Raw genomic sequence first — 26,291 nt, 5'->3', positions numbered from 1 at the left:
CTCTGTAACTGTGACACACAATCACACTGATCTGTCTGGATTACTACCAAGAGTACAACTGCTGCTTAGAACATATCAGCTTTCTGATGCTCCTCTGTCCAAGGGATAATTCTGTGCCAGCCTTCAGACATGTACCACTGTAAATCCCAGCACCTCTTGATGAACAGCAAAGCCAGAAGCTGTCTCTTCACAGGTTTCAAGCAGGTTCAGGTTCAGTTAGCCCAAAGAAACGATAAGGATCTTTCAGACATAAACACTACAAAGAAAAACATTTGAAACACTGTGAAGTTGCTCCCTTCTGGAAATGCTCTTGTTGAAGAAAAACCTTTTCCACAAGTTTCTGTGCAGACAGCTGGGAATACAGTGAGGTCACAGTTTCAGTTCACAAGCTCCCAAGGACCACACCACTAGTCAGAACTTGGTGGGCTGTGGAGCCAGAGAAAGTCAGAATAAAGACCTCACTGCAGGCAGCATGTCAGAGAGACGGCTGAGGAGAGGTTGGGCATTTTTAATACAATCTTGTCTAAGAGGGTGGATGCTGCTGTTCAGCTATGTTAGAATCACCCAAGTGGAAGCGTCTATTTCCTGCATCACATCACCACTGGGTAACACAAAGGTTATATGAAATCCTCTGACCAAGCACATTCCCTGCTGGTAGCAATCACTCCACAGCTGTCCTTAGAATTCTCTAATTAAGTCTTCCTTGTCATCTGACCTGTCATAAAACAGGAGCTGTCTGCAAACTTAAAAGACAGATTTTGGTTTCAACCTTTCCAGGAGTTCCAGGCCTAGAGTTTTTCTTGACAGGTCTGTAATTTGAGTTTAGGCCTGCCTCTACTTTCCATACTTGCAAAGCTTCCTGCAAAGCAGACATTATGTATTATAATGTGCTATCTCTTGTTTTCATACCATCCTGAAATCCCAGTGAGAGACTGTGCTGTCCCACCGTATTCCAGGCATTACCCTACTTGACACCTCCAAAGAGTCTGGCATTTTGGGAGGTGGAGGAGTACCTTTAAATGTCTTGTCATCTCAAGATGCATTTAGCACCTGCGTCCTATATGCTGCTATAACAAGGTTATGGCTAAGTGACAATCATGAGTTTGACCCCCCCCCATACCAACAGAACTTTCATGCCCAATAGACAATACTCATAGATTAAATTCTCTATTCTATCACCAAGAGCTGGTGCAATTCACTCAACTTACTGACATGAAAGCAAAAATCTGTTAATTATTAACTTAGATGTTTTAGACATCTGCCTAGCTCTAGGGGATACAGTATAAATAAAATCTCATCCCATGAAGTGGACAACTGATCCCAAGAACATCTCCAGGGATCTGGCCTGCCTTTTTGTTTTGTTCTTCAGTCCAACATGCATTCCACCAGCTCTTCTTCCGCTCAAGGCTCAAGTCAGCCAGATCTGGCAAAGTTACAGGCATCTCTGAACCCTACTCAGAAGAAACTTCTATCAGTTTTCTTCGTATTACTCTCCCAGCAGCTGTATCTCATACACACCTGGCAGGTAATTTCTAAATAGCACTTTGACCACTCTATGTTTTGCACTGCAGAATTTGGACTGTTCCAAAGAGCAAATTCACGCCTTGTGCATAAATTCCACTGGAGTCAGCTGCAGGGACTAACGCAACCTTCAGCTAATTGATTACACATTTGGTCACACCGATTCCTGCATCCCTGCTGCCAGGGGCGCTGGAGACACGTGGGAGTGTCACAACACACTGTCCTTACCAAACGCTTTGGCGACATCTCCTGGGCAGTTGCATCCTCCGTCCTGCACAAAGAAAAGACGACAAAAAAAAAATGAGTGGAAGCGAGGTCACTCAGGGAGTCACTGAGAACTGGAGCTCTGCGACCTGCAGCACTGTGGCCCCTGCTCAGGAACTGCGTGTTAAGAGAGCTGATCATGCACTTGGGATGTATTATCTTGGCTACATTTTCAGGGAATCCAGATAATTCTTTCCACTGCTTACCTCCTTGAGGCTCACTTACTCTGTAGTCTACTGATAATACCACTGGTAACAACAGCAATGCAAATTCTTGACTGCAAGTTTCCAAATCCCAGAAACCAGAAAACAAAACCTCCTCTCATCATCTGAATCATCCCCTGCCATTTTAATGAAAGGGTGTATGATGCAGAGGTACCACAAGCCTCTACCTTAAACCACCGAAGACATTTAAAATAACTCTCTCAGCAGTTTACAATACATTAAAAGGTCACAGTGGGAGGCGAGAGGGAATGTACTATCAGTTATATTGGATTTTTATCTGATAATCTCTAACAAACCTGGTTAATACAATCTTTAGCAAGTGAAAATGAGCTTCTCATCCTACTCCTTACTGTTTGCTATGGGCTTGGTAAGGAAACAACAACAGTCTGGACCTTTAGCATTTCAGTCCTACACATTTCAGTTTCAGTGCAATGCAGTGGCTGATGAAGGGGGTTCAGTTGAAGGGAGAGAGGTTGTGTATGTGTGATAGAGCTGTAAAAAAGGAATGGCACACAGCAGAGCTCATCATGTGCTATGGTTCTTTAGGATTTGTAAAGGTCTGAGCACCAGATGAAAGATCCTTTAGTCTACACAGTCGTACCAGGAGAGCTCCCCATTCCTTTGATGATCTGGATCCGTTACAGACTGCCAACATCTTTCCCATTTTGGAAGCCATCCTCAGACTGGCCAGTTACCTCACGCTGTTTCACCTCCCTGTTAGCAGAAATGTGTGACTGTGCATGACCCCCACCATCAGCCACATTAGAGCTGGCTTTGATGGGCAGCTGGCAGTGGGGCTGTAGGTTAGAAACTGTGTGCCCAGAAGAGGATTCAGACACAAACTGAGCAGGTGGATCCAAAAGTGAGTGGCTTTTCAAAGGGCACCCCACTGCAAACAGCACCTGGTAGAACTTTAAAGGCTTTTATTCCATTTGCTGATAACCTCTAGCACATTATGCCTTTTGTTGAGCTTAGACACCCTTGCTGTGAGCTCCAGGAACGAGTGCTGGGCTGACAGTTTAATCTCTCTCTCCTTTTAAGGGCTCTGCTTGTGCAATTCTTTCCCTTTAACAAGTCTGTCATAGCCTGGAAGAGGGTGTGAGTGTGTGTGCTTGTGTCATGGGAGGAAGGGCCAGGGTAGAAAGAAGGGTCTAATAACCTTCAAAGAACAATTTTAGGACTCTTACTATCTGAGAGACACTGGCTTTGAATGCTCTCTGGCAGGTGGGTTGCAGTCAGTTGTTTTTGGGTGGCTCAGTATCTGACTTTTATAACTAACCCAGTAGTGGCAGTGATGAAGGTTTTATGCTTTCAGAGGTACCATAAGGATGAGGGCCCTTACTGTGTAACCATTAATCACTGGCTTCAAAAAATATCACTTTGAGTGTTACTAAATTACAAAATGCTGAGCAGCTTAAGAGACTTGCCCAAAAGCTCACAGGTTACCATTTAAGATAAAAGGAACTGACAGTGTTGATTCACAGCCCTTCTTTATCTGTAGATGTCTCCAGTTACTTCAGATAAGCAGGTAAATTTAGTGATTCACAGAAAGGGAAACAAAAGGGGAACAGATTAAGTTATGTCAGTTATGTCAGAAGAGGCTATATAATAAAGCTATATGCAGTAAAGCACTTCATTCCATGTGAAAAAGCAGGTACTCTGTTTACAAAATAAGAGCGTTCTGCTGCTGTATTGCTTTGGAAGCTTACCCTTAAAATTCAGCTCGTCCCCACAGGGCCCTGGGTCTAGGTTCAAAATGACTTGTAGATGGCTGAGCTTCAGTTACAGAGCTTTCTGCAGGCTCAGCCTCTACCTCAGAACCCTGGGGAAATTTATCTGTAAAAATCTGCCTCTGAATTCAGGAGAACTGGAATAATACCAAAGTAAGACTATGGGAAAGGGTTATGGTCATGGAACCTTTAAACAGCATGATTCTGAGCCAAGTGGGTGCTAGGAAGAAGGATGGAGGAAAGCAGCTTTCCAGTCAACAGAATTACTTTAATGTGGCTGAAATAATGTTTTTGTCCCCAGTCCTGTTCTCCAGATAGATAAGCAATTTTACAGCAACAAAATTTAGCCTGAGTCAAAAAAAATACAGCATGGAAAACCAATATACAATGGTTAAACATTAAGTATTATATGCAATTTATAATGAGTTTATAACTGTGATTTATGTTTCAAGCATCCTTTATAATGAACTGCATAAACAGTGCTTTCTACAGTATCAGCAAACAGATAGCTATTATGCAGGAGATACATAAAGTATGTGGCATAAACAGCTGTAAAACCAATACATATGGTGCTTTATTCTGAACTACATATACTGGATATATTTCTGTGTGGAAAAAGGGACAGTATGGCAGTAGCTGGGTGAAGAAGCCCTTAGTCATTCTTTTCACTGAATGCTGGTGACCTATCACCCAGGCAGGGAGAAAGGGAAGCAGGGATCTCTGTCAAATGATAGCGACATGAGAGAGGACACATGCAGGGCTGCTTTCCATTCCCCACATTACCAGCTTACTAGAATACGTGACTGCCTCTCTGTCCAGCAGAGTTCTCTGACCTACAAGAAACATCTCCAGCAGGCCCCCTCCACTGTAACTCACTGAAGCATTTTCTCAAGGCCAATGGATTAGCAAGAATGAAAATTGAGACTTCTGGCTCCCAGACAAACAGTACAGGACAGAAACCATGTCTGTATCTTAGGGAGGGTTTCCTCTCTGCTTTCAGTGAGTCATGAAAGATTCATTTCCGAGATGAGCTTTGAGTCTTACAGATAATTTAGCATGAGGAAAGTAACCGGTGCAATTTTACCTCCTACTTCTCTGTGTAAATGAATAGACAGACACCAGGTGTTCACTTGGACTATCGTGTTTGCCTGAAAATTGTCACCTTGTCAACGCATCAGTTCCAAAAATCAGATGTGAAAACTTCAGTAATAGGAACGTTTAAAATCTCAGTTTGTGCTCCCATCCTAGCAGAGCTCCTGAAGATCAGGGTTCAGTCGTGCTGTGGTCTCTGCAGTGGCTCTATCTCTGTGCTCAGCACCATCACTTCCTCATTCTGAGAGCAAGATTTCTTTTCCTTCATACAGAAATTGTACCAACATAACAAGAACGAGGAGTTAATTTGATGAAGGTACTGGACAAGACAGAAGTGGATACACAAAAGTACTCCAAGGGACTAACCCATATCACACCATTAGCTGTAATCTACAAAGCTGGCTGGTAGGGTTTGAATCTTTTCACATCCTTCCTGCTACTTCTGTATCAACATAAAAAAAATTGCTGGACACATTTTCTCCTGGGGAATTGACATAGATAGTTGTGGTAATACTCTGCCTGTAGGGATTTCTTTTGGCTCAGGTAGGGTGTGTCCCTTCTTCAATCCCCAGAAAGACAGCAGTGAGACATTTTGAGGGATGCCATGTATACTTGTTGCCACCAGACCCAATTCTATACTTAGAATTGCTGCCATATGGTGTTTTTCCGTCATGAGAATACCTCTCTTCCATGATATTCTTGCCAGAGCTCTGGCAACAACCATGCAGTCCAGCCTTTTCTCTCCCTAATAAATTCACCAATACTCATCTGAATGCTCCAGAATTCAGGCAAAATGTCCTTACCCTTGTTTTACTCTTCTTAGATTGTGTCACAGAGTTGAGCTGAAGTAATGTTAGAGATCCCAGCCACAGCTGAAGGTATTTCTCTTGGCCCAGATGTTGGTAGTAGACAGGTAGCAAATTGCCCTCCTATATACCCCCATAGGGGGCTGATAGGTGTGGGATCACTGAAACCTAAGCAAGTCAAGAACTGATCCATTCCCAAAGCAGGAAAGGAGATATAGTACAGAATCATCTAATTTTTCAACAGTCTGAATACACACTTTGTGTTTTCTTGTAAAATCAGGATAACAGCATTCTTCTGAGGGCTGCTAGCAGAAAATGATTATTGCAAAACTAGGATGGGTGTCTGAGCACCACTGCCAGGATGATACCTATTCTTATTCAGCCTTCACAGTAACTAGTGAGGCTTTCATGCTCTATTGCACACATGTTCTTCTGTCTATTATAAACAGAAACATTTGCAATACTGCCCAAGTCATAAAAAACACAGACTGCTTCTCTTTTTTCTGCAAAATTCATATAGAGGAGCCATGGAGAGGAGGGACTGCATATTCATTAACAATAAAGAGCAAGAGTGATCTGACTGTAACACATGTTCCTGCTCCATTATACTCCAAGACATCCAGTCAAATCCTTTGCCCATCCCAAATCAGTTTGTTTTCCTCTCACCTCCCTCCTCAACAACACAACACAACACAACACAACACAACACAACACAACACAACACAACACAACACTCCTCCTTCCTCACATGGATATTAGTTCCAACTAGGTCAAAGAAACCAGGGCCTTCCAGTGATTTCACTTGGCAGTAGATCTAAAATCCAGTGTGTGGTCTCTCCTAGGGCGGCAGAGGGAGGCTGCTGGCTGTGAGCACAGCACACAGGTGACACCCTGTGCCCTTCCCATGAGCAGCTGCCTCACAGGCAGCCTGCAGAGGCTGTGCCAGCCTGACATGGCCAGGACACACTGACTGCCTGTGTGTGCCCAAGCACACAGGACATTTGGGTGCTGCAGCCTGCACTCTAGCTCAGCCTGGGGCCACGTTTACTAATTTACTTTCTCTCTGTGATGTGAATCTTGTCTTGCTGACAAGAATGGAAACTGCCATTAGCAGACAATACAGACAAATGCTCTTTTTCCTCCATAGGTTTGTTATTTCCCCAGAGTTTAGTGAGAACATACATGGCTCACGTGCCAGCTGTGCTCAAAAGAGCCACCTCAAACACTCCTGCCCCTGTGCAGAGAGCTTTGTGAGGATGCTATCTGAATCAATCCAACTAGGGCACCGATAGGCTTCCATCATTTCACCTTGTACTCCCCTCTACTGCCAGCCCCTCAGTCACACTCTGAGGAAAGTCATGTTTACATTCCACCCCTTTTTCAGAAGTCTTTCATATGAATTACTGTTTGCTTCAATAGTGAAAACACTATCAAGCTTCCTATTCTGTTTACATAACAGCTTACTCCATTCAGGGAGAAAGAAGCAGATTTCGAAAGGCATAAACAGGAGTGAGGTGCCCACATCTTTTTAATGTTAGAGAGCTGGTTTCTCTCCATCTGGATCTCCACTGCCTGTCCCAGGAGCTAAGACAGGAGTCAACTGGGGATGACAGAAGGACAAGCTTTAACATGCAGGGTACTAGACTGTTTGATTCTCCCATTCCACAACGATTTGCATAGTGGGAATCAGACTGGATGATAGTTACTTACAGAGATGATATGTCCTTTCAAGCCATGTGCTGAGTCTGCACACTCAATAACAGCACTTAGCTGTGGATAGCCAACCCCTGTCTTAATCCGAGTGGTACACACAGAACCTAGACAAGAGAACAAGAGAAATAAACATAGCCCATTAGGATGACTGAAACGATACAGAAAAAATGTGTTTTTATCAGCATTATTTTTCTCTCAAGAAGTCTCTATTGCCAATGCTGGCTTCTCAGAAATAAAAGAAGCACACAGGAACTTGAGTTCTGAAATGCTCTCACACCACTTCATAGGAGTGGTGGCAGATAAGACTAATGTCTCCCTTTTCTTCTCCAGGGTAGTCCCAGTTTAGTTCTCATCAGTAATGCTTCTCAGTGAGGGAATTATTGCATCACAAGAAAGTAAATCTGACTGAGGTGCCTAAAGGGAAGGGACAAAAGGACCAGAACCACAACCCGTGAGACTCAGCAGTAGCATTTATGGCCTGAATATTTCTTCTAATAAATATTTCTATCTCTTTTCTGCATGTTTAAAGAAGCAATTCTCTGGTAAAATCTGTGTTGGTGTGGGTTTTTTTGTTTGTTTGCTTGGGTTTTTTTGGGTAAAAACTTTCCCATCTTTTGTTTAATACTGTAGGCAGAAATATTTAGTTGACTGCAATTTTGGGGACTATAAGAAGATCAGCACATAGCATTTAAAAAGTGAGATAAGTAATCATCTGAAAACTGTACAGTGCACCATCAAGGGAAATAATTGAACTGTATCTTATCATTGAACTATGTTATTTATACACATACATTGTGCATGCACGTATGTATAGATAAAAGTAAAGGCATATATATATATAAACCAATTTAGTTACAGTTCAACATAGCAACATGGCCATAGACCTTTTGGAATACCTTCTCTATTTTTTTCCTCAAATTAAGAGTCAAAAAGAGGACTGCTTTTTGCCATTCTAGGTCCTGTAAGTTAGGATACAGACTTAAAAGGTCTGCATGATAACAAGAATTTAAAACAGACTCTAAACCAAATGCAGTGAAATCTAGATACCTTCACTCAGCTGATATCCAGATATACTCAAACTACCAGTAAAACAAAAGTTACCAAAGACTCTTCAAAGAACTGACAAGTGAAAACACTGAGAAGAATTCTTGCAAAACAGTAAGAAAATTAGCTTTAATATAATTTCCACAGGGCTTGTACTTTACAGTGTATGTAATGTTTAATAATAGATCACTGCCATTTTCCACAGGATGGATCTCTATCTGGAAAAGAGACTCAAGACCTGAGGAAGGAACACTTGTTACCTGTGGGTTTGTGTGGTCAACTTGTAGAGATCTGTTCAGGAAGATCTCCAGGGTGGACTATACAGCATTTACTCGTATTTCCATGTTTGAGGCTACAAAGTATAATTATTATTCTTTTAAATCTGAATTTGCCCATGACAATTACACCATGAAATATCTGTTGTTTATTCTTCATGTATTTTGCAATATTTATTGCTTGATATTTTCCCAGGCACAACTGCAAGGTTTATTACATCATTTTCTCTGCTCCTGTTATGCATTCATGGACTATAACTATCTGGCACTGCAGAGTAAACAATCTGCCTGCACTGCACTGGATGATCACAGCTATACTGTCAGTGGCATTTGTGTTAGCCACTTTAAAACCAAGCCCACATATGGCGACTCCAGCAGCAGACTAAGAAGAAAACAGCAAGAGAAGGAACATGTGAAGGAAGGCACAAGGCAGTGTATGCCAGACAACAATATTAGGGAAGGGAAGATAGAGAAAACACTGTAAGAATTTCAGGGTCCTCTTGTTTATCCATGGAAATGTTAGAGTGATATGTTAGAGTGCATGTAGGTGCATTAATGTAAATTTTAGTTCCCAGGCAATAGTAACATGTAGAGGCAAAGTTCTCTGTATTTCACAATTGACACCATTTCGTCTTTGAAGACATTGACAAGGATAACTCAGCCTCACAGAACACAAATCATAAAGCTATTCAGAAGCCCGTCTTCCTTGATGGAAGTGGACACCTGAACACAGCAGCCTTTGAGCTTTAGCTTGGATGGCTCACCCTCTTTTCAAAAGGCTAAAAAGTGTTCTCCAAAACAACACTTTATCAGTGATAATGTCAGGAATTCAGGCAGCCCAGTGCTTCTAATAACAGACATCTTCACTGACTGAAGGTGCAATATGCAACACTGTGCAGTATGAAACACTAGTACCCTGTGTGTGTATTTCTTAAACACACTGTGTGCAAGCTCACTGGTACTTTATTGACCTGAGTGGGTCTTGGCATTCTAACAGGCAAGAAAACTGCATTATACACTTGTTCCATCTGGACAACTCCTCTACCAATGGTACCAAAAGCCATCCTTATTTGACTTACCTGGTCCAATACCCACTTTAATAATATCTGCTCCAGAAATAATAAGTTCTTCTACCATCTCTCCTGTCACCACATTGCCTGCCTGGAAAGAAAGAACAGTATCACATGTACAGGAGATTTCAAGACTATAGCAATAAAGACAAAATATGACAATGTAAAGTTTTATCCAGAGCTTTTACAAGTTGAACTATGCAGAGTATGGAAGAATATATTCACCATACTGTTCCTTAGACATGCCACCGAGACTAAACCAGTTGTACAGGTAAATTCTCCCATCAACTGAATTTAACAATTAGTCCAGTAAACTCTGATCCTTAGCATCCCATCAAGAGATCTGCTTTGTCATCTATCCCCCTAATCCTCACTCAGAGGCTCTCAACCACATCATCCCTAACCACAAGGGCTATTTTCTCTTATATACACTGAACTCCTCCACGTCTCCTGCCCTACCTATCTCTCCTAAACAGCCAAGAGACCTCCATGCCTTTTGCCTAACTCACTTGGCAGGAAGAATTTCAGATCTTCTTGTGTAAAACACAAGAAAATATCTTTTTCCTTTAGGATCCAGTATTTTGCCCACTGAAAGTAAGGTACTATTCTTCTAATTTTGTGCAATTTTGCCATACCAAAATTGGTATGTTCATAGAGATTATATAAATCTGAACATTACACCATATACATACCCTATATATTTGGTTGTGGTGATGCTACTCGTTAAAAACAGGGGTTTGGTTCCCTCTGACCTTTGCAGACATACAAAGAGCGTGCTGTTTAGGGTGACATCTTCTTTGAAAGCAATTCTGAATTGGTTTATGTTCTTTACCATATTTTTTCTTGCACTTCAATAGCTCTTTCCCTCCTTTTGCCTACATTGTTATCTTTGCTGAACGTGAAGGCTGCTCTCTCAGCCTTTGTCTTGCTTCTTCTAGAAAACTTCTTCTATTGACTGTCCCCTAATCAACTGCTTAGTCTTTGTTTGCCTTCATACCAGACTTCCTTGGAAGTCGTACCAGACAGATCTTTCTTGAACCTGAGGAATGAGAACTATCCACAGTGGTACAGGTGAGTTCTCACCAAGGCTTTGCACAATGCTTGCCTTTTCTATGGAAATATCTTGCCTGACAAACAAGAATGCATTTGCCTGTGTCACACTGGTGGTTCACAGTCACCTTGAGATCTACTCATGCCTCCAGGAACATTTACCTACTCCAAATTCTAGCAGAAACTTGTAGGACTTCCCTTGATACTGTGTTAGCTATTCCTAGAATAAGGTTTTTCACATGTGGTTTATTGAGGTAGGGGTCCTCTTCAGTCAGAGCTTCGTCTGGGTATGGGGCCTGTAGTAACATGCCATGAGATACAGATTTTTCTGGTGCATGGATGCTGTGAATGCAGAGGATGCCAGTGTGATGAAGTTGCTGACACTTTTAATAAAAGAAACTACAAAACAACCTTCTAGCACACACTTGGTAATTGGCTTGCAAAACTGGTCCAGTAAGTGCAGAGAGCTGCCAGTCCATTTCTATTCAGTTAAAGAAACATTTTGATGCAAGCTCAGTGTGACAAGACAGGCCCTTGCATGTGTCCAGTTGTGGATCTGATGGATCAGCAGTCAGAATGAAGCTAGAGATTAATTCCCTTGCCAGGAGAGTCCTCTATCCAGATGATTTTCAGGGAAAAGATGGTCTTCAAAAAGCAAATATTTCAACATTTGAATCCTATTCAAAGGAGATTTATGAGCTAAAAACCTATGCTTTGAGTTACATCTGAAAACAAACTGTTAGCCAGCGCATTTTCAGACCACGCTTTCCTCTCTGCAAAGAGCTGCACAAGACAAATGAATGCTGACATAGCACACACTGAACTGACTCACAACAGCTGTACTAACTGCATTCCCATACTCTGAGGGAACATTGTACAGGAATGCAATCCTATAAACGGCACTCCACAATTTAAGAAGGACATGAAGGTCTTTGAATGTGCCAGCAGAAGGTAGCAAAGCTGGTGATGTGACTGAAAGGCAGGTACTGTGGACAGTGGCCAAGGCACTGAGCTCATCTAGCTCAGTGATAAGGGGGCCAAGGGGTAACCTCATTGCTCACTACACCTTCCTGAGGAGGGGAAGTGGAGAGGGAGGTGCTGAGTTCTCCATGGGATCTAGTGACAGGATGCATATGAATGGCTCAAAATTGTGTCTCTCAGGGAGGTTCAGACCTGACATGAGTAATCATTTCCTCAGTGAGAGGGTGGATAAACCCTGGAACAGGCTTCCTAGAGAGGTGGCCAATGCCCCATGCCTCTGTGTTTAGTTTCCCTCACATCCTTCTTGTACACTGGAGTAACACTGTTTCTCCTATCAGCAGGAACCTCCCCAGACTCCCAAGACCTTTGATAGATGATGAGAGGGGTCCTGCTCTAACATTCGCTAGCTCCTTCAGTGCTCTTGGACAATTACAAGCCAAGTTTGGTTTGTATTTCAGTTCTATGGCTTGTCTCATGTCTATAGAACATTCCTAACTAGAAAATCTGCACAAGATAAACCTCCAGTTTTCCACATCACCTGTTTTGTACTTCTACAAAAGACGAGTTATTAATTTCTGGAGAGCTGAATTTAGATCTAGAGATGTTCAGAAGACCTCTTACATAATGATATTGCAGGAATTAGCAAGTGTTTGTAGCAGTATTGATAGGGGCAGACGAGGAGGCAAATTCTAGATACCTTACTTAGTACAGCTTTTATTCAAATGTAACTACTGCTGAAGTCAACAGAAGGGTACCCAGGGAACACTGGGCAAGGTCTGTTCTCCACTTACTGATTTCTGACTCTTATTTCACCATTTATTTATTTTTACTGAATTTTGCTCCCTCCTTTTATGAGCTTGAAACAGCTGACCACCTGAAGCACTTATAAAAACAAGGATAATATCAAGCAGTCATTTGTGGTCTATGATATAGGACCACTTAACTTTGCTCAAAAGAGCATGATATTGATTAAAAATAAAATAAAATAGAACAATCAGGAAATAAAGGATGTATAATAAGTACAGTCTTTCAGCTAAGTGCTGCTTCCTTTCTGCTCAGTGGTAATTTATTATACAAAGTGCTGTACATTCCAAAGTGAGGTGATGGAGAGTGTGCCACTTAGGACATGAAGGAAGTAGTTTACCTCTAGAAAGCAGATGACCACCTGTGCTGTATGACACACACCACATTACAACTCAGTGAAATACTGGAACATATTCGAAAGATTCATAAATAGGAAGGAGCAGGTATTCAAGTCAGTGGTTCCATGAGATTTGGGATCAAATATGTATTTAACTTAAACAGCAGTGTCTTCTTATTAACAGAGCATAGAGGGTTGTCAAACTGTCTCTTCAGAAATGCTAACCAGACGTTTACTGTTAAGTTACTGCTAGGAAATGTTGGAACCGCATATGTTGGTTCAAAATGCTCATTCTAGCAAGGAAAAGCACTTATGTCCCCAGCATACATTTTTTCCTGGAATGCATGTACACATATCACTGATTTCTGTCTTTCTGAATCTGCAGATCCTTAACAAAATTTTAAGGAAGACGTGGAGCTCTACATAGCAGATTTCAACCTGCCAGTGAGAGGCTTGCTTCTTTTAGGTACCTTTTGCAGACCTCAGAGAGCACAAAAAAAACCACTATGAGACTGGCACAGCTATCTGTATGTGAAGAGACCCCAGTATAACAGCTGAAAGGAAATCAGTTTACTCACATCCATACAGCTGAACTGTGTTTTACTGAAACCAATGCTTGCCTTACCACTGATACCAATACCTCAGCTGAACTGTGGCAAAAGGGCTTTTGAAGTCCCCACTGGTATGATAAAGCCAGAATATCTTAACTTAAAAAAAAATCTGAAAAGGTCAATATAGAAAGACTGAGACTACAGAAATGAAACCCTCTTAAAATTAACTTAAAAGAAGTTGGAATGTGCACAGTGAAGTCCTACAGACAATACACTCTGTAGTGTGTTTACACAAGTAGTCAGAGAACATAGAAATTGGTGCAAGTATTGTGATGTACCATCATTCAGTATGAGGTTTCAAGTCAACACCACCCTGGGTGATTCCAGCACTATCCAGGAACTGTGGGTGAATCCTGAGGAAAATCCTGGCCTCAGAAAAGTCAAAGGGAGTTTCACTACTGACATTAATGCAATAAAGATTTTACCTAACAGGATTATAAAGACTACGGCATCTCTGACAGAGATACAAAATTAGTGAACACAGTAGGGCAGTGCCTCTGAATTTCAGTCAGGCATTTGATACTGTGCCTCATGAAAGCCTGCTATAAATATCAACTCATACTGCTTAAGACAGGAACACTGCTGTACTGATTGAAAGCTGCTGGCAAATGGCAATGGATGGAGCTGGGGAGAAGTGTCTATGACAACAGTTCTCAAACTTTCTTCTTGTATCCTAGAGAAAAGCACAGTCTGTGCCTCCACATTATCAGGAAGGCGGCCAAAGGACACTTCCCAACCACGAAAGCATGAGATGGAGGGAGATGCCCTTTGCAAGGCTGAGCCATACCCAGTGGGTGCTTGCACTCAGTGCTGTGCCTGACCTGAGACAGGCTGAGCAGCATCACTCTCTCCTGTCCTGGGATCCTGCCTGGCCCCTGTTCTGAGACTCAGCCCTGGTGGACATGCCACGACTGAATTTACTCTGGTGTATGTTCCAGGCAGAGATGAACTGGGAGTAGTCTGCATGGCTTTCTCTGACTGGATCCTGCCTCTAACTAAGGTCCAGAAAAGTTCTGCTACCGACTCCAAGGAGGAACAGCAGTTCTTAGCTCCTGCTGTTTCCCTCAGCTTCTGCTTTGCAATTCTGCTTGTCTCCTTCTCTGGCCCACATCTTATGGGTGCTACTGTATCTCCAAGTGTGCTCCTGCCTCAGTCTTTCTCCTGCCACACCTTCTGCTCCCCTCAGGACTGCTCTTCTCTAATGAACAGAGGAGTACCATGAAAAAACAATCAGGATAAAAATTTGGCAAACCTTGCTGGCAAAGGTAACTTAGCTTGTAAAGACTTTCAAGATGATGGAATAACCTAAAGTCTATAGTTAAACTAATAAATAAGGACTGTGTGACCTGTAATATAAAGGTTCTGATCCTCCATCATGAATGCTGACCAAAGGTTTTCTTTAGACTTGAGCAAGCAAGCACAACTGATGCACATAACACTGTGCAACATCAAAACACTCCAATGGGTGATCCTCCTCAGGATCTTCCTGGTTCTAGAAGGCACTTATGAGACACTAAGGCGACTTAAATACTCCTTCTTCCCCCATTCCCAACCTGATGAGTGATTTAAGACAAGTCACATTATACCTTTGTGCTCCTGTTTGTCTTCCCTACCCTTTGTATTCCATGGAGAAACTTACCTTCTTTGTAAATGAATACAAAATGCAGTAGTGAAAAAACCTTGTGTCAGAACCAGGCAGAAGAAAATAAGGTAATGTGATTATAAAAGTAAGTATTTAAAAAGACAGAAACATGCATTTGAAAGGTTGTTACACAACAGACATTCTCCATCTGCAGGGGAGTATTGGCCACAGAAAGTACTACATTAACCACGTCCCCTTTCAACCTCACAGCTGAACCCATTACGTGGCCCCTGGGAACACACATTCCCTGAGATCCAGCGTTGGGTTACTGTTATGTATTGCACTGCAGCTGACTGTGGAATGAATAGTCATGCTGAGGAAAGCAAACAAGACAGCCTGCAAGCTCCTGGAGATCTCTTTCAGCTATGAGAAAGCTTCTTTATTTTTATACCTCCTATTTAACTGCTAACTCTTTTGTTTGAAAGCCCCAACAGCAGAGGCAGGCATAGCACAGACACATCAAAGCAGCTGGAACAGGTAGCAGCAGGATATGTCTTCCAGATTACCATTAAAAGGACCCTAGACCAGCTCCTGCATTTCAGCCAGGAACAGCTTCAAAAGGCCATTGTGGCACAGAATGTGAATTCACTTGGAAGCAGGATAGAGGTGGGTGTCTCTAGTTGAATCAGAGACCTTCAGGGACTGAACAGATTCTGGAGGCTTTGGAAAACTGAAGGTTTTTGAACACGCGAAGTTTGTTAGCATGCTTTTAGGAGTGGAAATTATTGCTGAGCAGATATGAAAAACATAAGCCATATTAAACCACGTTCAGAGAAAGGAACTACAATCAGAGAAGGCAGCTGAACAGTTCAGGGCTGTAAATGTGCTCAAGCAGGTGGTGCTGTCAGGATAATGAGACCTGAAGTAACAATAATCTTAGCCACAAAAGCAGAGACACTAGGAAGGCAGCTGAACAAAAATGGAAGGTGCATGAGACTGGCCTAAGAACCCTGGACTAAAATCTGGGCTTGATACCTGACTTTGACATTGACCTTCTCTGCCTTCTGGGAAATTCATCTTGGTTGAGTTCCCTCCTCAGCCAGCAAAGTCAGCAATCTGTGGGGAGGTGGAGGAGGGCATGACACATGATTTTCTTTCCACACCTGACAGAGATGATCTTAAGGTTCAACTATGTGATTTAAGCTCCCTCCCACAACTGTTCAAAGACAGCGACACTGAAGTAATCATGTCACTAGGGACAATACTTCAGATCCAAAGCAAGGAAACAGTTTCTTCTGCCACTTCAGTGAATATAAAGCAGAAAGCTCAGAAGGCCCACATTTGTCATTTCATAGTTCCAAAATCTCTCTCCAAAGACATGAGAAATACGGCCATACCAAAATGGTTCCCACCTCTCCTGGAACCTGTTGAAGAATTTCTGTTCATTAGCCTATGATAACCCAGAATCCAACAAGCATTCCAGCTCAATTCAGTTTTACATCATTCAGAAGCAAGAATACTACCTTCCTCCAACATGGGAGAAAGGAATGCATCCTCCTCTGAGCTGCTTGAACATGTTATTCTCTATTGAACCAAGGGAGAATGCATATTTAGGAACATTCTTACTTCACATTTACTTTACATGCATGAAGCTTTATCTCTGGCATGGGAAAGCAGGCAAGTGTTTCCTGAACACATGATTCTTTTGCAGCACTGGCTTGAAGAAAGGCTGGTAGCCTCATTACAGATCTGCTTCTTGTTTGAGGATTTCTGCTATTCTCGTGGAAACAATTCAGACACATTTCTTCAAGAGCCCTTGGAAAGCAGCAGCAGTGCTCTGCTGCAAGGAGTTCCACGTGCATGCAAACACCCTATTCTTAGTGCAAAAGGAAGCATGGAATTAGTACTCTGAGATGGGATAGTACCATCACAGAAAGCACCATGAACAGCCCCAGCACTGACCATTTTACTCCCTGATAATGCTGTTTGCAACTGCCCAGCATCCCTCTCATTCTTATCATGGGCAAGGATCAGTCTGCATTGAGCTGTCTTCACAGTGATCCAAAAGTCATTGACCCCAACTGGCCAGAAATGCTGGCACATTTCCACAGCAAACCTCTGCTTGGAATCACCAAAATAAACCTACACACTTAATGATTAGAGAGGTCTTAATGACGGGAGAGGTCTCATCTGGTGTGGGAAGGAGGACATGAGCAGCAAAAGAACTGGATCCACCCAGTCCTCCATACCAACTTAATCAGACAGCTGTATGAGAGCACATGCTAAACATTCCCACAGAAATCAGCAATGGAAGACGGACAATGCCAAACTGTTGTTAAACATCTTTTCTTACTTTCCTAACTTCTCTAGCTTCTGATGCCTACCAGTCAAACTCTGGGTCCTGTTCCTGGACAGAATTCACACACACACACTCTCCAACCTTTCTACACACTTACCATAATGGTGTGATGTGGGAACAGGGCACGGACGGACTTCACAAACTCCACAAAATACTCTGAATAGCCGTTTGCCACATCCAGGCAGATGTATTTGATAGCTGGAATGGCCTCTAGTATACTTGTTAACTTTTTCAAATCATCTTGTCCACTACCTGAGCTTGCTGCTACATGCTAAAAAAACAGAGAGAACAAAACAGAATAGAAGGGTTTCAAAAAACCGAAAAAAACACACACAATTTGTATGTCTTTTCCTGCACAGTCTTGGCAGGACTTGTGCTAGTAACTAGTGAAAAACTGCACTATGTAATATGAAATAAATACCTTCCTGGGAAAATCAGTGGGCTATTTCTGTCTTTTTTAAGTGATATAAAACAGAAAAATTAGCATTCCAGCATTCATTCACAAGTAGATTGTCTCAGGCATATATAATTATCTGAGATCAATCAAGGTTCAGCCATACTCATGTTAACATGAACACAGATGAAAACCTAACTTGGTATATTTGCAGGAAGTTAGACAGGCAAAATTTGGGGTACTGTCAGAGAGTAAAATCTGGGTCTTTAAGTTCACAAAGTATTCCTGTGACCTACAGAATCACAGAATAATTTTGTTTGGAAGGGTCCTCTGGAGATTTAGTAGTCCAATCCCCTTTCTCAAGCAGAGTCAGCCACCATTGAAAACAAGCAAATTTCTTCTTTCTTTGTCTTCCAATGAGTTCTTTCCAAAAGAAAAATAGTTTCCACAGCTGCTGGCCTACAAAACCTCTGCAGAAATCCAAGGTCACAGTGCAAGTCAGTATTTAATCACTATAGGAATGGGAGATCCTATTCCAGTCATTATGTAGCACAAGTAAGTTTGGAAGTGTTCAGACACAGGACATTCCTGGGACCACTTTCTACCCTATGCTGGCATATAAGTAATTCTCATTGGCCGAAGTGCTAGGCTCACTTTCAGACAACTCTGTAATCAATAGCCTTTATAATATAATTCTAAAATGTGCCACAGGTAAAGATACAGCACAGCTGTGTGGTATTCTCTTCTATACTGAGAAAGATCAAAAACTGCACTGAACTTTGAGCAGGAAGGGGAGATGGCCAGGCACACTTAGAGCGCCTCTCCTGGTACAGGGGCCTGCCAGAAGAAAAGAAGAAGTCTGAATGTGAGAGAGTCACAACTTAAGTCAATGTTTAAATTTACTAAATATAATGGCTCAGGCTAGGACCCTGTGAACATGTGGGATAGCACAGCCAGGAATAGCACAAAGTGAGCTCTGGTGCAAGAAGGTAAGTGGAGGACACAGACTCTGACAACTTCCAATGCTCATCCCTGCCTGGGCCCAGCACCTGGGCCCCTCCAGCCTGTAGACTCCAGATCGACTTGCACACCTGATGGCAAAGACTTTACCTGGCACAAGAGTGTGCAGGGCCAGTTGGGTTACTTGGAATTATTCACACTGGTGCACTACCATAGCTCCCAACAGCAACAGAAGCACAATACTCATACCTACTCTCAAGTATTTCCTCCTTCTTACTTCAGGATACTTCTGTTTCCATTCCAGGCATATATAAACTTTCCTTTTTTGCATCTTAATAGAAGCACTTTCATAATTAACTCACACAGTTCTTCTTTTAAATCAGGACAAACCACTTTCCTTGATGAATTTAAGAACAGCAAATATCTTCATTCCCCAAAACCTCACTTGACAACAGTATTCCCAAGAGACTCCAGTGTATGTGAGTTCAGAACAAAGCAATAAACCACAATAATTTACAGTAGAAAAATGTACCTCAAGGCATTCTGGGTGATTGGCAGCAAACAGTTTCCATTCTTCCAGAGAATAATGCTTGTGAATTGCAGTGAACATTGCATGCTAGCAAAAAAACAAGAGAACTGATATTAATGTCCGAGTTAGTAATTTTCCCCTCAGCTGCAAAATAAGGCATTAGAAGTATAAAGTGCCCCTTTTAAGTATAGGCTCATCCTGCTTGGAAGAAAGAGTAACAATGAATAACAGACCAGGCAACTATAAACAGCTCTTCAAAAGTAACTTGGCATACTTAGCCTTTCAGGACCAGGTTTATGGTATGCTTCATTAAGCTACTGTCAGTATTTTGAATGTGACAGAGGCTCATTAACTTAGAAATTTAAAAAAAAAAACCTTGCTGCAGCTCTATCCCATAACCTACACTTTCAAAACTTGTCAGCTAATATTTTTTTCTTCTGGCAGGGAACACAAAGGGACCTCAAAAACTAAGCTCTAGAACCTCTACCAGAAGCTGAGCTACACCCAAGATGGAAGCTTCCCAATATGGAAGCAACTCCACTGAAACTTTCTTGTATCAGGAGCCCTGTCTGTGGTAACTGTGCTGTTGTAAAAGCACACCTGCTTTTTCTTATTCTGGAGTTTTAAACTCACGTTCCCCTGATCTCCACCAAATTTAGCAAAACCATCAACAAAGGCTGTTCATTGTCACCCAGCAACTTCCCAACTGTTGCAGAAATGAGTTAAGACTTACTTTTGCCATAACCACGGCCATTTCAAACGTCCCCACAGTGTCCATGTTTGCCACTATAATGGGAATTCCTGTGTATGTCTGCTTGGAGTTGCGGAAGGTGAAGGTGCGCGTGAGGTCGACCTGCAGTGAACAGACACGCATTCTTTTAAGTAACTGATTGTAATCTTACACCACAGATTTCAGATACAGCACATTTAGACACAGCTTCTTGATTTTCCTCACATTTCCTGTTCCTTTTGTTCCACTATTACTTTTTTTTTTAACAACTTCTGCCTTCCAAATAAGAAAAAAAATTCAAAAGAATGTTTTCTGCATTAAACAGAGCTCTTACTTAACAAAAAGAATCAAAATAAAATTTTAAAAAGAGAAGGAATGAGGCAGAAGGGCTTGGAAAAAAAGGACAATGAGGGCTCTGGGTTATTATACACAGAAGTAACCTCAGCTGTTTGTATGGCTGCCTGAGAATCTCAAATGGAAGTCCTAACTCCACAGAAGTCAGCATTTCAACTTCCTCTGTCTCCAAGGCATAGAGGACTTTATTATATTGTCAATTACCTTAAAGACTGGGACAAAGTATGCTCTTTTGGCCATGGTTACCAGCACTCTTGCCATACAATATCAGCAATCATACCTTGGCTTCCTAAACCAAGAACCTGCTAGTTTCTAAGTTAATGTCTTAAAACTGTATCCACCTTCACCTTCAAAGTTATTTCTTCTTCAGCAGCTTCAAATGATCATGGTAACATCGGGCATTTTTTTCCTTACATCTGCAAGAGGTATTATCAAATTAGATCAGTTCCCACTGGCCTACCTAGGATCTTCCTACCTAGGAGAAAAACTCTCAAAAGGAAAAAAAAAAAAAGAAATGCACAACTCTAAGATATTAGTTTAGTCTCTAGCAATAACAAAGGCTCTTTCAGTTTTCACTAATCCTCACTGCAACTTTATCCCAGTAACATCTGGAGATCTGAAATAAACTGAAATCCATCATGAGAAAGAAAGCAACAGAAAAAACACAGGATTATTTACTATTCAATTAAAACATATTTTGAGTACTTCCAAATTGCAGGCTAGATTCTGATTAATACTGTGAAGAATTTATTACTGATTTGTGTAAGAGAAAGAACTTGGTGCCTTAGTGATAAACTGTGAATCAGGTTCTCATATAAGCTTGTAAGTGAAGGGTCACTTTAGTGAACAAGCTAAGATATATCTTAATGGAGACTCCCCTTTCTCCTATTTACTATCAGAAGTCTAATTCTCCAGCCATCATGGATGACAAAACATTCTTACAGGAATTTTGGCTGCAGCTAACATTAGAAAATATTACGAAGAAGATAGTATAAAACAAGTATGAAAATTTAATTGACTTTACTCCTTCTTAATACAATGTATTAACTAGAACCCAAGGTGAGGGCGGAAACAAGAGTATCTCACAACCAATTCCACACAGATACCAGCACCAGTTTCACAAAGGAAAAACATCCCTTTCAAAGGAACTTCAGAAAGGAAAAGAGTTACATTTCAGAAAAGACATCAAAATACTGCAAAATAGACACAAGGCAAGAACTTGCCTTGTAATTTTTAGTCCTTTAGCATCCTATAGCAATAAGACAAATAATATGTTGCATAAAAACTATGACCTTTGCCTAGTAAATATATTCAGGGCTTTTTCTTGTTTTATGAGAGACAATCAACAGCCACTACCCAGTTTCGCCTTCTCCATTCCACTCCTCACTTTATGGACTTTCAGTATATCCTCCACAGCTCTTTCTTCTCCATACTGAATTATCCTAGTACGTTTAGGTTTTTCCTCATGTGGAAATCAGTCAACACTGCTGATCATGCTGGCTGCAATTCTATCTACCTATTTTAGCAAACTGTGCTGTTCTTGCGGACTTACTTCAATTTAAAAAAAAAAATTAATTAACCACTTCCTACAGGACACTTGTCTTTGAACTTGCAATGGACAGAGTGCATAAGTAAGCCCAGCCAAGGCAAGAACAGGCTATGTGATTACCATGACCCCATAGACAGATAATGCTGCTCCCACTCACATCTTTGCTCTAACCAATTTCTCTATTTGAATTAGAGCATCACATTTTCTGGTATCTTTTCAATAGGAGAAAGCAACCATGGAAAACGAAGACAGTGCAAGGAATCAGAAACAAGTACCAACACAGCAAACCTACAAGATCTGCAAACATCTCAAACTGCCTCTCTAGGAAGCTGCGTGAACTCTAGTCACTGCATAAAAAGCTATCCTTGCGCAAAACGAGGCATTCACACCAGAGAAGCAGACGCTTCCTGATATAAGCTTCAAAGCAGCAGCTTGCCGGGTAACAGGCACTGTAGTATGCTGCCTCTGTTCCTCTGCCAGAACTATTTATTTATATTCTTGTTTTGAAGCAGACTGGGGCTGTCCATTTCAGATCTGGCTCTTGCAGACTGTTTATCCCTGTTGCCACAGCCTCAGTGATGGTGTCCAATTTCTTAACCTTCATCGGTTTTCACTGACCCCCTCATGACACGCACTTTTTCTCATCTGCAATGTTTTAACAGTTCATCATAGGCACCCGTTACAACCCTGCCATATCAGCTCATGTTCCTCCTATCGTTTTCCCTTCCCAGCAGCCTGCACCCTGCTAAATATACAGAACACTGCACTTGAAGGAGCCATGTGCCTGCCACTCACTCGGTGGAGCACAGCTCCACCTGTTTGCCAGGCCGGCACAGTGAATTCTAAGGAGGGATCCATAGGTCTCCAAGCAAATGGCTTGAAAGTGCCCACAGGCTTTATGTGCATCAATTGTACACAATGAGAGTTACTCGGCCGAGACACTGTTCATCATAAACTAAAAATTACTTGCTAGAGATCAGCTTTCTACTGAGAGGGCCTCTCACACCTTCTGATGGCAATGAAACTTTGCGTAGTTGTTGCCCTCAAAATCCCTGGCTATGGGACCATAGTAAACACAGCCTCTCTGTTTCACTTTCCCTTTCTACCTCAGTCTCTCTCTCTTACAACTGCATGGCCCCTGGAGAAAACCTTAATCCTCTTTTCATCCCCCAACACAACGTAATTCCTTCTTTAGTCAAACTAAATCCTTTGTTAACCTTGAGGTTACGAGGGGTAAACGAGAAGGCACCTTCGATCCTGAGGCAGCCATCTTTTTTTGTGGATGCAATCGATCCTAATAGGATTGATTTCCCGGGGTCTTTCCCGATCCCTGATGAGAGAAAACTACAGACCCGTTCCGGCTGACAGTGGCCAGCAGGGACACAGCTCAAGGGGGACTCCAGGGCTCTGCACACACAGGTCACACAGGGGTTAAACCCAAACGAGGGGCACCCATCGCCCCAGGTTTGATGTGATTTCCCTTAGTACCCCCCATGACGGGCTGCGCACTGAGAAGCGCTCCCCAGCATCTTCGCGGGTTTACTACAATTTTTTTTTTTTTTTTTTTTTTTTTTTTTTTTTAAGAGCAGAGCAGTTCCTCGGTACCAGCACCGCCCACAGCCCCCGAGGTGAGGGCACTGCAGCCTGTCAGGTGGCATCACCGGCTTCTGCCGGCCCAAGCTGCGGGGCGGGTAACCGGACACCCCTGTCCTGCAGCGCTGCTGGCTCGCCGCCACCCCCTCCGAAACCGGAGGTCAGGCCCCGCTCGGCGCCGCAGAGGCACCTGTTAGGAACCAGCAATCCCCTAATGCCCCCCTTATATTTCGGCTTGAGGAGCGAGGGAGGCCAGCGCCACACCAGCCGCCCCCGGCTGCGCTGGGGCCGAGGGGGGACACGCCGCGGACTTCGCAAACCCGGCCCCATCCTCCCCTCCCGGGAGCAGCGGCATCCCCCCCGCCACGCAAAGGGCGTCTCGATCCAGGAGGGCACTGCTCCGCTAGACCAGGGAATAAAAATAAAGCGGGGGGGAAGGCGGGTTAAGGAAGTTAGGCGTTGAGAAAGGGGGGGGAAGCATGCTGGGTTTGGATGCCCCCACCTCTGCTCTGCTTTTAAGGCTGCTCCTTTTAGGTCTGACCAGGACATCTTTAAAGTCCAGTTTGAGGTCTGCGTCTACCCGGGGCATCTCGCTGGGGAGTCGGGGTGCGGGGACCGGGGCTGTCCTGGCGGCGGAGGCGCTGGCAGTGGCGGCCCTGCTGTGCTGGCTGTACCGCCCCGCCTGCAGAGCCGAGCCGCGCCGGCCAAAGCCCGCCGGCCGCGCACCGAGCGTATTTATAGGGCGCGGGCACCGGGCCCCATCGCTTTATTAGGCGAGGGCTGTTTTTAGCCGGCCGGTCCCTGCCCCGTTCCCCGCCGCAGCCACCCCCGCCTCTCCGCCGGGCAGCGTGCGGAGGGGGGCAGACGGGGACGCCTCGCCCGTCCGCAACCGCCCCGTGCGGGGCGAGGCGCCGGCGGCACCGCGGCGGCCTTAAGGGCAAAGCAAGGGCAGAGGAAATGGCGCCTCCATGTGACCGAGCGGGCCCCGCCGCCGCTGGTACCGACTGCGGGAGCCTGGCTGTGCCGGCCGGGCGCTGCGGGGCTGAACGGACATCTTGGCCTGCCTCTCTACCTTCCACCGCCCCGACCGCGGGTTTGCGGCGTTTCCCCAACGCTGCTAGGGCTGCTGCAGCACGGCCCGAGATGCTGTCCCTCCAGCCACATAAAAAAGACACCACTTGGTCTAGCTCGGCTGCCGTGGGAATCCCACTTCCCGGGTGCTCTGCTCTGAGCCCAACCCCGCCCCGTCCTTGCCCGGTATCCCGTAATGCTGAGGCAGAGCTGGGCTCCCCATCGCCCTGCGGAGCTCCGCAGGGCCGGAGTGTGGCTGTGGCGTTAGAGACGTTGGGAAATGTGCAGCTGCTTGGTCATAGGAAAGTGGTCAGAGCACAGCCACCTGCAGCTGCCTCGGGAATTTCCTACTTCACTGCACTTAGTGAAGCAACAGGGGAGTTTTGTTGGGGTTTTTTTGTTTGGTTGTTTTTGTCACACACCCCCCCCCCCCCCCCCCCAGCATACAGGAGCCTGATTTGTGACTATTTCTCCCATTTTCAATGGTGCTAGCTAGGGTTCAACACACGAGTCACATGCCACTCAGAGCAGCAGGGCTCAGTACAAGGTTACCAAATACTACATGAGATTACTTCCACAGGAGCTGTAACCCTAAAGTCTATTTAATTATGAAGTCAGTGGGTTGTAAGATTTGGACTTCTTTGGAAGACACACGGGCTAAGTCTTTGTTAGTACTGGAAACTGAAGCCTGGGATGCTTCCTCAGACACATTGCAGGAGAAGGTAGTGCTCTCTCTTTTATCTGAAAGTTGCACATGTCTGGTCAACACCCTGCCTCTCACAGAGCTCTTTTACACCTCTTTGCCTGAGTGTCCCAGATGATCCAGTATGACCAAGCATGAGCCCAGGGCTTTACACAGAAGGCAGAGCATTTGAGTGTTTGCAGTTTTCATTGTCCACGTGGAGAAGCCTTGAATCTGAGGGTTTGGAACTCCAGATGATGTTCCAGGAGAGCCTTGCCATTGTGGGTGTTTCCCATGGAGATATTCAGGAAAAAGGACTCTTTATAATTCGTTTGATCTGTATAACAGAGGCCATTCATTTGGTGTTTTCTCCACAATATAAAGGAACTACTAAAACATAATTTTTCAGATAGACATATGTGCCACGATTTACTGTTAAGTAATAAGAGTACTGATGAGAACGGGTCCTGTGGAAGTGCTTGTCTGTAGCAGAGGACTGAGAATGAAAAAAACAAATTATTCTGTCTGTGCCTGGCACCATGTCTTCCATTTGCCCTCATGGTAGGCATGTGATGCTGAGAAGAAAGAAAGAAGCCACTACATTGCACTGTGAATTCAAAAGGTCAGCACTGTTTTGAAGAGGTGGAGATTTGGGCTAACAGTGATATGTGTAAGCCTCAGAAAATGCATGCCTGATGGTGTTTACAATTTCCAGTATTTTAGTTTCCTCACAGAGCTTACAGTGCTATTTTCCTGCAGATCACAGTATCTGCTAATATCCATTAATTCCCCATGTACACATATCAACAGAGTAGTCAGGTGTCTCAGATCAGCTTGAGTGTTCTGTAGAGTTTGCAAAGTTTGAAATTCTCCAGTTTCTTACTTCAAGGTGTATTTTCTGTAATGAAGATTATGTTTTTTTACTGAACCACCTCGTTTTTTTTTTCATTGTCCTTTCTGAAGTAC

General features: G+C 43.4%; 1 protein-coding gene across 2 annotated transcripts in view; it reads right to left on the bottom strand.

The window, feature by feature from the left end:
* Window positions 1–24,431, bottom strand: part of GMPR (guanosine monophosphate reductase) — a 41,446-nt gene extending 17,015 nt beyond the window's left edge. The window contains exons 1-7 of one of the 2 annotated variants that reach the window (XM_014878262.2): window positions 24,075–24,431; window positions 20,080–20,199; window positions 19,350–19,433; window positions 17,561–17,734; window positions 9,749–9,830; window positions 7,348–7,454; window positions 1,750–1,792 (exon numbers count right to left, since the gene is read on the bottom strand). In XM_014878262.2, coding sequence (XP_014733748.1) covers window positions 1,750–1,792; window positions 7,348–7,454; window positions 9,749–9,830; window positions 17,561–17,734; window positions 19,350–19,433; window positions 20,080–20,199; window positions 24,075–24,161 — 697 coding nt within the window. In that variant the 5' untranslated portion in view covers window positions 24,162–24,431. Of the gene's footprint in view, window positions 1–1,749; window positions 1,793–7,347; window positions 7,455–9,748; window positions 9,831–17,560; window positions 17,735–19,349; window positions 19,434–20,079; window positions 20,200–20,777; window positions 20,878–24,074 lie in introns of those variants that run through there. The other variant, XM_088169238.1, reaches the window with a different exon arrangement.
* Window positions 24,432–26,291: the final 1,860 nt, after the last annotated feature.

This window comes from Sturnus vulgaris, chromosome 1, assembly GCF_052056855.1.
Source record: "Sturnus vulgaris isolate bStuVul1 chromosome 1, bStuVul1.hap1, whole genome shotgun sequence".
Lineage (NCBI taxonomy): Eukaryota > Metazoa > Chordata > Aves > Passeriformes > Sturnidae > Sturnus > Sturnus vulgaris.
The sequence above is the reverse complement of the archived record's forward strand: the minus strand, read 5'-3'. Positions and strand labels throughout refer to the sequence as shown.